The 13,426-nt window shown below is 39.9% G+C and overlaps 1 protein-coding gene and 1 long non-coding RNA gene across 4 annotated transcripts in view; one reads left to right on the forward strand and one right to left on the reverse strand.

The window, feature by feature from the left end:
* Positions 1-8,998, forward strand: part of LOC119567169 — a 44,604-nt gene extending 35,606 nt beyond the window's left edge. The window contains exons 4-5 of the long non-coding RNA XR_005227015.2: positions 7,357-7,527; positions 8,961-8,998. This is a non-coding gene — a long non-coding RNA (uncharacterized LOC119567169). The remainder of the gene's footprint in view (positions 1-7,356; positions 7,528-8,960) is intronic.
* DNAAF5 (dynein axonemal assembly factor 5) overlaps positions 1-13,093 on the reverse strand; it is a 40,951-nt gene extending 27,858 nt beyond the window's left edge. For 2 of the 3 annotated variants that reach the window (XM_037910453.2, XM_037910451.2), the window contains exons 1-5: positions 12,426-13,066; positions 11,693-11,877; positions 10,112-10,236; positions 9,522-9,637; positions 1,426-1,658 (exon numbers count right to left, since the gene is read on the reverse strand). In XM_037910453.2, the coding sequence (XP_037766381.1) occupies positions 1,426-1,658; positions 9,522-9,637; positions 10,112-10,236; positions 11,693-11,877; positions 12,426-12,978 (1,212 nt within the window). In that variant the 5' untranslated portion in view covers positions 12,979-13,066. Of the gene's footprint in view, positions 1-1,425; positions 1,659-9,521; positions 9,638-10,111; positions 10,237-11,692; positions 11,878-12,425 lie in introns of all 3 variants that reach the window. The other variant, XM_037910450.2, reaches the window with a different exon arrangement.
* Between the last annotated feature and the right edge of the window lie 333 nt (positions 13,094-13,426).

The raw sequence follows: 13,426 nt of genomic DNA on the forward strand, positions 1-13,426 counted from the left end.
AAGAATGGGTGTGAAGAGATCTAAAATCTGGTATATGGGAGGAGGGTGCAGTCTGTGAGAAGAAGAGGAATGCAGAGGGTGTAGAGAGAAGTAAGGATAAGAAATGAAATCCAGACTCCATTTGGCTTCCATAATAGCGCTATCCCATACAGAAGCTTGATTTGGAAAACCAACCTTTGTTGACATATACTGGCTGCAGATAGTCCAGGCAATGTGAAATTAACAAAATTTGGAAACTGGCAATGGAACTTTTTGTTACAGCTTATTTTGTGTGTGTTCCGGTGGCAGTAAAATAAACAAACAGGAATGAGATTTAGTTGTTAAAATTATATAAAAAAAAAACCCCGTCCTTTATACCCTTTGAAAAATTTGGTTTAATTATTTTGTAAATGCAGCCATGACTGATAATCTCTGAGAGTTTTGCCTGTTGATAAAAATCAGTAAGAACTGTGTATTTTAAGGCACTGGCTTAAATAAATCTATTAGAAAAAGTGTTCTATTTCTTGTCTAAAAACAACAGTGGGAAGGAAGCATTTACTTGGATAACTGATGTATCTGAACACTGATGGCTATCATATGAAATAAACATACCTTAATGTTACGGTTAGATTATGCGCTGAGAGATAACAAGTGAAATTAACTAGAAAGGGCATGAACTTCACATATTTTTAAAATGGAATTTGTTGCCCCAAGGCATTTACACTTAAATCTGGTGCTTATGATTTTTAAGAGGCTGTTAATGCTTCACTTGTTGGCACAAGAGGTGAAAACTATTTGAATAGTCTCAGTTTTGGTCTTCACATGAATCATACAAAAATAAAATTTATTTTAACAAATACACATAAAAATCTACAAAATGTTTAACATCCTCCCTAAAAACATTTAAAACTATTGGGGATCTTGATCATGCATCTGTACTCTGGCAAAACTCTCACTGAGTTCAACAGAATCACTAGCATCATCTTTTCCCATAACAGTATTTCTTTGAAACATTTTGTAAAAGAGAAATGAGATTCAAAGCACTATTAACAAGTGGCAATTGTAACATTATTTTATATCCTGTGGGAAGAGTGAGATGGCAACTCATGAGTTTAGGACCCTTAAAAGAAACGAGAGGGGAGAGAAATTATGGGCTCAGTTCACTCATGTTGTTAGTTGTTTGTGTGCCAAATGCTCCTTTGAGCCCAATTACAGGATGAGGACTTTTCCCAACATGTTAAGTAAAATATTTTAAAATTTATTTTCAGTTAATTAAAAATAGTTTAATTTTAGCCACATGGACCCAATCCTGAGCGGTGCTGAGCACTTCCCTCTCCTCCCCTGGACTTCAGTGGGAACTGAAGGAAATAGCCCCATACACTCAAGACTATTTAAGATTGGGTCTCTATTTAGGGTATTGTAGATATCTAAAAAAGGCAAACTCACATTTCTAACCACATTATTCTCTTCATCTAAGCATACTCGGTACAAAGTTCTAAGCAGTAGCTCCATGTGCTGTGTAATGTGATCCTCTGCATGTAGCAATAATATAAACAGAAGCTGAGATGCTTTTATTCTTGTGCCTTCAACCCAGTCAGTTACATCATGACAGAGACCTGGAAGAATTTTGGAGAGGTTTCTTGTAACGAGCTCCCGACATCCCAATTCTGGTCGAACCACTAGGAGGAGAGGGAAAAAAAAACCAAAACAAAAAAACAGAAGGAAAGTTCAGGAAAAGCACTACAAATGCTTCGCAGAAAATTTTAGAAAAGGTTAATGGTGTTGATTCATAACAAAAATAACGTCTTCTCTGCTTCTATGTGAAGTACATGATTCAAAGCACTGCATGTGGCTTTATCTGTGAGAATGCCATTGACTTTTTAATTGCACAATGCTATTAAACTCCATTTAACACTTTGAAAATGTAGTTATTTAATAAGTAATATTAATACCACCTAGGTGTTATATAGCAATTTTCATTAGTAGAGCTCAAAACACTTATATGATTGGAAAGTTGGTATTTTCATTACATGCTTTATTTTTTAAAAAATGTATAAAGGAGAGAGGAAGGAAAATAAGAAGCTCACCGCCCAACATGGCAAATGCATTTCAGCCAATCTCAAAGCATATGACACAAAGAGATAATCTCCTTTTTACTGTTATTTTAAAAATCAAATGGAAGCAAACAAACAAAAAGAAAAACAAGAAAAGCTGGACTTTTTCAAAACAAGCTTGGCGGTGTCCCTGGCTCAAACACAATTGAGACAGCATGCAGCAGTCAGAAAACTTTGAAATAGCATGAGAAACATTATATACAGGTTTCAAAAAAGAAAAAAAAAATATTCTTTTCAGGGTGTCAGAATACAGCAGGAATTGGCGAGTGTGCCTCCTTGTACTTCATATTACTGATATCGTAATCATGTCTAAACTCCCTAAAATAATTTCTTCAATTGTCTCAGGACATTTCCTCCCATCTGCTTGTATGGCTACAAATAAAAAAAAATTAAAAAAAAAAAAAAATCTGATCATAGGTAAACAGCATTGGGTATAGAAAAGATTGAAATCTGACACAAGGTAAAAAAATGCCTATGAAGTAACTATTTAAAATAAAATTCTTTAAAACATAAGACACTGTTTGATTATTGCTTCTTTTGTGTATGGAAGAGAGCACTTGGATTATAAGAACTGACAGTGAATAGCAAAGGTCAAATGAGGAAATCTGCCTGAGACAACAAATATGGAGTGGCATTCTATTTGACCTGAGGCAGAAGGTTTTTTGTTTTTTTTTTAAAAAGGATTCTGACCATTCCTTTTCAATAGTTCCTTCATTTCAGATGTTCAAATGCAGACATTTAATTCCTGTACCTACCTGCTGTCAAAGAATTTCCCCCCCTCACTATAAACTGCTTGCACCTGTATCCCAAGGCAATGGTTGCTCAATGGAAAACCATTCAGTTGTATAGATGGCATTGAATATTAGGACAGCCTTCACTCCCCCGCCCCACCCGCAGTGTCTATCATCATGAGATCAAAGCACAGTAAGGCTGAGGTGTCAGGTTCATTAGCTTGCAAGTACAAAAGGGTAGTTAAGGAAAATGCATTACAGCCCTTAATGGAAAAGAAGGAATTCTAGATCCTGAAATATAGATTTACAATGAATCACTCATTATCATGGAATTCTTTTTATAATATGTTTTGAAAAGGAAGCAAATAGAGGCAAGTGTTAAAACATAATCACAAAGAATAAAATGGAACTTAAAATACCAGAAACTGAAATATAAAACAGATGGTACAGACACATAGATAAATACAAAACTTGCAACAAGACACCACAAATTCCTAATCTTATTTCAAGACACAGGTAAGACTCAGTGGTAAATCATCCTTTACTCTTTTATCATGCATAGCTAGAGAGACACTATCAGATGCAATCTGGCAGTAAAAGTAAATGGCAGGAAGGAATCTTAAAGTAATTATTAACTTCTTGGGACTGAAGTACAATATTACCAAGTAATTTCCTCAGAAGGCTCTGCAATTATCTATTAATCTTTTCATTGAAGACTTAAATGCAGAACTTTAGCAAGGAAGATGAATTTTAAAAAACGGATGCAACTGGGCGGCGTTGGGGCGGTTTGCTCAACATTGCGAAGCACTTTTCTTTTGATCAGAGCATTGTCTCACACAGCTCTGTAGCAAAGACTGGCTTATGAAGTAGCTCACTTTCCTACCAGTGGTAAGTTCCATTAAAATAATTCCACTAGAAACATGTTCAAAAAAGATGCAATTAAATACTAACAAATATGTTATTTTAACTAATACGTTGCACCAAAGTTCCCTGTTGTGGTATGTTTTATCTTTCATGGTAGGAACATCAAAACCGATCAGCTTTGCTGTTCCCTCATCAATCGCACTCATGATAACACATATCCCTGATGATATGCATTAATTCATAGGGGATGCCTGCATTTGCACCTTATCTGAAAATGGTGTAGGTAAATAAAACACTGAAGAGGACACCAAAGAAGGTCCTGGAAACAGGACCAGTAATGTAGACGGTGCCAATATTGAATGGTGAACTGCTCTTAGTACCAGTTTTTGAAGGTGCATCTTCACTGATCTTGGCATTTTAAAGATGTGTTACCACCCATTCTAGAATATAAAACACTTGTGAAGACATTGCAAGTGGTGTAGGAGGAGGTTATTTCCTAAAAACAGTAATCTGGGATGAAAACATTTGTAGCAAAGTCTGATCTGGTTCAAGAGTTTGGTGCAGATTCTGTGAGGTCTCCAGTGGCTGTAATGCTTCCTAGAATAGCAATTTATTTTTCCTCAAGGAATTCCTAGATTCTTCATGTGAAAACTATCAACATATCAGAGGAACTGAGTAGTGTAAAGGGACCCATTCCAGAGACACCTTGCTTAACTATAGGATAAGAAACCTTAGTATGCTTTTAATGCTTTCGAAGAAAAATTTGATAGCCTCACTTTCACTTATTTAAGTTTTCAGGAAAAGAGATTTTGGAATCCAGTGCTAAAGAGAAGGCAGAGGACAAAAAAAGAAAACAGAAGCCGATGGATACTATTAATTTTAGCTCTGGAGGACATTTTTGACTATATTCTGAGATAACATGTAATAACTCCAAAAACTCAAGGCCCATACAAAATTCAACTAAGAGAGCAAGCAAGAGGAGAATTATTCAGACTCATCAGGCTTTTGGAAACAGAGTGATAATAGGCAGGATGTGCGGTCATGGTTATAGTTTCTTTTCTGATTCGTGAACCATTGGACGATAACAAATTACCCACAGATATTCAATAGGGTGCTGAGCATGATGTGCTGTAATGCAAAGTAGGCAATGGCCTCTGCATGGACAAAATTCATGGAGGAAGCATTTGCTTTTATTACCAATGGAAGTACCCTTTCAGAGGTATGGTCACCTTTCATGCTAGTGGCAGCTCCTTCATTCAGAATTGTGAGGAAGTTGCAGACTGCTTATGTGACTTGAGACAGGTCACTTACTTTCTGTGTCTCAGTTCCCCCTTTGTCAAAGGGTATAACACATCCTTTCACCCACCTTTTGTATATCTTGTCTATTTATATTGTAACCTATGTGTTTGCAAAGATCCTAACATAATAGGGCTCTTGTCTCAATTGGGGCCTAAGGCAATACCATACCACAAATAACTACTTATAACAATGAGGATAAAGTATTTCCTTTCCATGACAATCCTCCTTTCCAAAGGTAAGTTAAAACGTTTTAGAATCAATTACGAGAAGTCATACTAGTTTCTGTTATTCTTGAACCTTCTTCTTCCTCCATCCTACTCTAATTTTAATATGGGTAACAAACAGCAGCATTATTTCACAACTACTAAGATTGCTTTAGCGTGCTCTTTTACATTTAGAATACCGACCACAACGTTCATGAAAAGGGCAAAATTTTCCCTCAGCCTTCATTGCAGATATTTTTAAAAACCTATCATTATCTTTACAAAGGAAATATATGAATGATGGGTGATTATCTAAAAATTCATGAGGCTGACCATCTATTAATATGAACAGCCTGTGACAGGACAAATATTTCTCTTATCATTAGAGGAAGCAAAGGCATTTTTTACCATTTATATGTCTCAAAGCTAATATTATAACTTACGTCACAGAAAGAAAAAATAAAAACGAACAACAGATCAACTTGACTGGCTTGAAGGGTAAGCAGACATGTCACGTCGGTTACTATTATGACGTGCTTCCCCTTTCATTCAAGCATTACCAAGTAAAACAATTTTAACAAAAATATAATTTCAAAAGAGAAAGGACTCCGGAACCCACTGTCATCGAAAGGATTTTGTTGCTGGGGATTCTGTGACGTGATTGGCAGGTAGGGACAAGTCAAGCATGATCTTGTTCTTTCACACCATAAGAGCATTTTGTTCTGTTAAATCTGAGTGTACAAATCAATAAATTACCCACTTTAACCCCCTCTCTCTCTCACCAATATCCATAAGCATAGTTTTAAACATTAACTTTACAAACCTAAGACAGGAAACAAGCTTCATGCCACAACATAAATGTTAAAGCTACGTATAAATAATATGGTGCAAAGAAGTGGTTAGCCTTTGTTGCCCACCTAGTTTTCCTTGGAAAATAGAGAAGGTAGTTTCCCTTAACTGCTTCCATTTTCTCCCCCCTCTGCTGGCTGACTTTACATCTGCTTAGAAGTTTAATATAATTCTGAAGCAAGCTTTTCTGCCATTAAATTTATTTGAGTGCTTCATGCTATCCCATGAATGCTGTGTCTCAGTCTCACTGTTCAGGAAGAACTGAATGTCTCTCTCTCCCCAACCCTCCCTCCTCATCTCTTCTCCCTCTCCCCACATGGTTTCTGCCTTAAAAACAGCTTAACATAAAAATGGCCATACTGGATCAGACCAATTGTCCATCTAGCCCAATATCTTGTCTTCCGACAGTGGCCAGTGCCAGATGTTTCAGGGGAAAACGAACAGGACAATTACCAAGTGATCCATGCCCTGTCATCCAGTCCCATCTTATTGCTGAGTGGAGGAGACTGCAATATCGTTTCATCCCTTTTTCAATGTGCAGTGTGCAAGGACTGCAAATAGTAATGAGTCCTCTCCCACTCGCCAATTATTTTGGGCCAGATTATGATAATTTATACTCCGTGTGAGAGAGGCTATTTTATGTGAAGTCCCATTGAGGCCAATGGGACTATTTTCAGGGTAAATTACTAGCAAATGTGAGTAAAGGTATCACAATTTAGCCCTATATAGCTATATCCCTCATCATCTACTTTTATTTGTGATAACAACAGAACAGGCTTTGACTCAGGTGGAAAAATATGACTCCTTAGGTTACAGGAAACCTGAAATGACGCCATTCAATAAATCTGAATTTTACAACAGAGCTGCAATACTGTGGATATACATATAATCATATGCCCCCTAGGACTGAGAAGGAGCAGCACGACTTCTAAATTCATTGAACTGCAACTAGTGGATGGGTTTTGTTTTTATTTAAAAAAAAAGAAAAGAAAATGGCTCCTATAGTATAGGAAAATATTAACAGAGGTTGAAACTGGGTCTAGGATAACACTGTTTTAGGAGAAGATGGAAATGTCTATATTTATTTATGAATTAATTCTAGCCATCAGCCCAAGCTGTTGTGCATTCTGACCCCTAGATGTGCCAAGAATAATTATGGCCTTATCTTCTGACTTTAATCCTAAATTTTTCTGAAGTGTAGATATTTCCCAACCACGTTTTGCGTGCATATAAGTCTCTTTTCTAGTGAAAACACAATCTGGGTTTTGTTTATTTTAAGGTTAACAGTACAGTTTACTTATATATTCTCATTTACAGGTACTGCCTCTTCTTTTTGAGAGTGTGGGCATGTTCTGCCAATGACTGCAGTGGTCAGAGTAAAGGTACTAGCAATGTATAGTATTTCTGAAATATTCTCAATTATTAACAGATTCCTCCTCCTCCAGCTCAGGGAAGATGGGGGAACCAAAATTCTGAAGCCTGATTAAGGTAAGAAATGGGGAGCAGAGGAGAGAGTAAAGGGATCCCTACGGCTGATTAAGGCAGTGATTATGGTAACTAATTAGAACAGAGATGCAAGTCTGAACAGATGAATAGCAGTAGAAAAGGTAGGAGAGCAGGAGACAGAAATGCAGACGAGGAATAGGAATTCCGAAGGCTGGATTAAGTGCCTCTCTGAACACTCTTCTACAGAGTACCTTTTATTTAGTGAACAAGATCCCACTTAAATTTTCATAGATGTTAACTAAAATAACATCTAGTGACCAGTCAGCATGGACACTCTTGTTTGGAGGATCATGCAAGAATTAGATTACTGGAAATGCTCAAATACACCAGGCTTGGTCTTTGTTGCATTTTCTTTCTTCCTCTTCTACTAATTTAAGTTGTTACCCTGGGGGAGTTGGCTATGTGATGAATGGCAAACCCCATTATATCAGAAAGCTACTATTCAGCAGTGGTTGAGGCACTTGTCATACAGACTGACAAGTCTGAAAACTACTTCATGTTGACCTCATATCTGGCTCAAACCATATAATTCAAACCTACACACACACACACACACACACACACACACACACACACACACACACACACACACACACACACACACACACACACACACACACACACACACACACACACACACACACACACACACACACACACACACACACACACACACACCAAGAAAGTATATTCAATAAACCAGATAAACTTCCTTACATACAGAGTTGGCATCCAGGAGTCATTTTAGTATCACAGCCTAGGGCAGTGGTAGAAAGATTGCATTCATGCTAGAAAAATTCAATACTGTGGATGACTTGGAAAACTGAATACAATAACCCATAGCTGTCTTTGTTTTCATAGCTGCTATATGGCTACGTCTGCACTATGAGCTAGGGACGTGATTCCCCGGCTCATGTATACAAACTTGCACTAGTTTGATGAGAGCTAGCATGAGTATAAGTAGCAGTGTAGTTGCAGTAGTATGGGTAGCAGCAGCAGAGTCAAGGCTGAGACGTACTGAGTATAATACCACCTGAAACTAGTGGGTACGTACTTGGCACAGCTCATCTATGCCTTCACTGCCGTTACCTATGCTATCACTACAGTGCTATTTATGCTCATGCTAGCTTTCAGAGCTAGCACAAGTATGTGTACATGAGCCTATAATTTAATGGTTTAGTTTTCATTAGATGTGATAGCTCTTGGTAGACCAATATATTTTAATTTTAAGAAATACTAATAGAATGTTGCAAAGACATACATTACAATAGAACACTTGACAGACTGACAAAAATGAGTTATGTATCAATACAGAACAAAGAAGAAATTGTTGAAGTTTCTTTAATAAAGTCTGCATAACCTATGAATGCTAACCCAATACAAAGTCATATGGTTTTGTTTATATTTTAATTCAGGCTGATACGTTTCTCCATGGAAACAAACAAACAAACAACCCCTAGATGTTTCTTACGGGGGGAAAAAGGAAAAATAACTTCTGTAGAAAACTTGTGAAGCCTATCTGTACACTTGCACCAATTCTGTACAATCTTTATAGCTGCAAGTAAGATTTATGTAAAGTTTGAGGTGAAGTTCGTTAAAATGGGATTTTCTAATGCACTCAGTGTAGGCCTAACTCTGCTTTAACTGAAGTCAATGAGAGTTTCACCATTGACATAATACTCTCATTGAAACCAATGCTGAACAGCTTCTGAAAATCCTATCCTTAAGCAAATACATACATAGAGCTTAACTCTGAGTACCTTCAGCTCCCATTTAACTTTGTGGGAGCTGAGGGCATTCAGCACCTCACAAGATCAGTCCCGTAGACAACTATGACTGCTTCAACTGCCTTTTCAAGTACTTATTTTTCACATCCTCTTCCCTTTTCTTAATATCTTTTATGCATACATATATACTGAGGAGAAGCTTCTTGAGCCAGTTATTTTCCATCCCGAGTGCTTTTCTACAATACTCACGTCCTTCAGGATAATGAGATGGTGCTGAATAAAAGTCAAGCTTATCCTTAAGGTCTTCTTCATTCTCTTTTTCCCACTGCAAGCCTATCCTCTTCCAATAACTCACAGCCAGTTGCCTAAAGTATAAAACCAAAGTGTTTGAACCACCCATCTTTACATACATACAGAATGGATGCATTTTTAAATGAGACTGCTGGAAAACAAGAATCCCCTCTACACTCAACTGGAAGACTTCTTTGAATACACTGGGACAAACACTAACTTCAGATACACTTATGCAACTGTAATGGCCAGAAAATTTTTTTTTTTAAATGAAGCTTCAGTTCAACAGAAATAAACAGTGTGAATCTCAACTAGCTGGGGGAAAAAAACCTTTTGCTTTGAGAAGAAGAATACAACCTCCTCTACCCTCTTTATAATCACACTTATTTGAATGCAGCAATAACAAAAAAAATTACTGAAAAGTTGTGTGTAGAAATAAGCAAATCAGCTAAATAGAAGAGCAGGACGTTTTCCTGAACTCCGACCTGAGTGCAGAAGTACTTTAATACAAAGTTGTCTATAAAAACTGGATCCTTTGTTCTGCTTACTTGTTCTCAGGCATTTCATCAGTAAAGCTGCTGAGTAACAAAGGAATCAACTTGTGAAAGTAAGAATATCTATCCCGCAGGTGCAACAGCCATTCTCCAACAACACTTGTAACAGCCTGCCGAACCTAGGAAGGTGAGAGAAACAACACACTGCAAATTTTGCTACAGTCCCATAACATGAAGGGAAGAACTTTGAAAACAAAAACCTTAGAGTAAACTTTAGCAAAGTGTCTAGAATAGTCATTTATCAAATCTATTTACAAAAACAATAACATACTCAAATAATGAACATTCATACAAGACAAGTAAGCTTTGAGGGGGGAAAAAAATAATCAGACAAACTATAGTAGTAGACTGCCTACATGTCCTGATCACCATTATCTTAGCTCATCATTCCCTGAAGTAAGCAGGTCCAACATAGGGTATGTCTTCACTAGCAACGTTTAAGCACTGCTGCAGTTTAAGCGAGAAAATTGCAGCACTATAAAGTGGCAGTGTAGACAAGGCCATACTGTATTTCCATTTAAATGGTGGATAAAGTCCGACACATTCTAAATCACAGTAGTTCTTAGAGGGAGTACATTATGAAATGACGTAAAAACATGGCACCGTCTACTAATAAAAAAATATTTAAAAAAATAATATGCTTCATTTATACAGCACATTTTAAGCAAGGCTCTCAAAGCCTAACACATGCGATGTAGATATGGTAAAATCTAGATTTTATGAAACTCCATTTAACCTAAAATACTTGCGTTCCCCCTAGCTGGCCCAATCCAGCAAGCACTTAAGGGTATGCTTAACTTTATGTATATGAATAATCCCATTAAAAGTCAATGCAACCAATCATACGCTTAAACATTTACATATGTGTTTTGCTGGAACAGGCCAGAGTGCTCAGTCCCTTACTGGATCAAGCCCTAAGACTGCAGGGAGAACATAAACGCTATCACTCAACTCTGTCAACCAACACTTTAGATTTTCTGGTTTACTTGGTCTTCAAATTTCCTATCTGCTAAATACTACTGTGCTGAAGGATTATTGCAAATCCCTTTGATTTTACAAAGATTTTTGTCAGCCCCTGGAGAGACCTTCATAAAACAAACCAAAAAGAGTTCTCTTCAATTATACCCATATTACTGAGGGACAAAAGAGCCGAAGGACCAGATTTTTAGAAGTATTTAGGTACCTAACTCTCATAAAAATCTAGCCCTAAGTGACATCTCCAAAGTTACGTAGCTAGGAGTAGTACAAACTGGAACACAATCCGGAACTTCTGATACTAGACCACACACCCTCCCCACAAAAGTTGAGTATTACAGCTTTATTCACAAGAACATGCCATCCTCCCTAATTTTTGAGGATCCCTCCTTGGTGGCTAATTTTTACTTGGTCAACTTTATACGTTAATATACAAATACTTAAATTCAGCTGAAGCCGAAAATCTTAATGAAGCTAGGAGAACAATTTAATTGGCATTAAGTAGTGAACAGATATTTTTATTACATTTTTTTATTCCTAGAAATATGTTAATGAAGGCGAAATCTAGACAAAAATCTAGACAAAATAAAGTAGAGGTACCTGAGGAATTTCATCAAAAAGTCGCTGGGCCAAATGAGAGAGAACATCATCTACAGACTTTCCGTTGCCAAACTGTATCACCGTTCCTGTGGCCTGAATCACAGCAACACGGACTCGGAAGTGCTGGTGTGAAACTGTTTGCATTAAGGGTTTTATCAAAAATTCTGAGTGCATATGAAAGTGTTCTGTTAAAGGAGAAAGAGAGAAAGCTCAGCTCTGTCTTTATATGTATGCCGAAAACAGACCTTGTGCAAACATCACCCTGCATTTATATAGCACCTTCTGGACATGGATCTGATTTATATAGCTATGTTTATGTATATATATATGGTCTCATGTGGCAGAGTGTGTTAGACTGGGATAACAGCACATTTGCATCTCTGCCACTATCATCCCAGTCCCGTGACCATCCCAGCTCCCTCCTCCTGCTGCAGCTTGTTCCCTGTAATTCTGGTCCCATTCTTTCTACTCTGCCCTCTACTCCCCCATCCCCAGTTAGGATGGCCAGAGCAGCACTGTCCACATACCTGCAACTCCTCCAGCCAGGTGCCCAGCATCCTGAGTTCCACCCCCAATTCACCCTCTTCATCCGAGCCAGGGCCACTAACAATGCTCCTGCAGATTCCTCATCCTCCCTGGCTTCCCCACCATCTCTCTCCTCTCCAATTACTAACCCCGAGCGCAGGACCCTGTGCACCCGCAGCTCCCCGTGGCTGCCTTCCCCGGGTCCCACCTGGCATAGCTCTGGCGCTGGCGGCCGCACACCTGCAGCTTTCACGCTTGACCTCGGGGTAGGGGTCGAGGAGGGTGGCCTGCAGGATGTGGATGACCTCGGGCAGGTAGGGGGCCAGGGCGGCCCCGCAGAGCTCCAGCACGAGGCCCAGGAGCTGGATCAGGGCCAGGCGCAGCTCCTCGCAGGGCTCCTGCGATTGCCCCTGCGGCGGGCAGAGGCGCTGGGCCAGGGCCGGCAGCAAGCAGGGCAGGCCCTCAGCGGGCCGGACGCTGTGGCTCAGGCCGTGGTAGGTGAGCTGGACGGCCAGCTCCCGGCAGCGCTCGGCCGGATCCCCCACCAGGCACCGCACCAGCGGCCGCAGCAGCTGCTTGGCGAAGACCTCCTGCAGCACCGGGGCCGAGAGCGGCCGCTCCTGCACCTCGGCCCGGATGGCCCGCAGAGCCCGCAGCCGCGCATCCCGGCCGGGCTCCTGCAGGCTGCCCAGGTGCCGGCCCAGCGCCTGGACCACCTCCGCCACCCGGCGTTGGTCACCCAGAGCCCCGTCCTCGGCCATGCTGGAGCGTCGCTAAGGAGGCTCAGACCCCCCGCTGCGGCCCGTTACTAAGGACTCTGCTCTGCTGGCGGCCGCTTTCACGGCAGTAAACACATGCTTTACGGCAATTTCAACTTGCAAGAAACTTTATTGGCAGGGGGCTCTGGCGGACACGGACGCTGAGGCTGTGGTGGGTCTCGCCCAGCAAAGCGCTCCAGCGCCACAGAGACAGTTCGAGAGAGTGATAGGGGGGTTATAGAGGGAGCATGGATTAAAGTGCATAGCGGGGATCCAGCACTGCTGGGTTTAATTCCCATGGGGCCTTGGGCAAGTCATTTGACAGCTTCCCTGCCTCAGTTTCCCTATGTGTTAGCTAGGGCTAACAGCATTTGCAATGTAGTTGTCCTGACACAGTGCAGCATAAAGGCTGCCCCATAGCTAGGGTTGCCAACCCTCCAGGACTGGCCTG

Source organism: Chelonia mydas, chromosome 10 (genome assembly GCF_015237465.2).
Source record: "Chelonia mydas isolate rCheMyd1 chromosome 10, rCheMyd1.pri.v2, whole genome shotgun sequence".
In the NCBI taxonomy this organism is placed as follows: Eukaryota; Metazoa; Chordata; order Testudines; family Cheloniidae; genus Chelonia; species Chelonia mydas.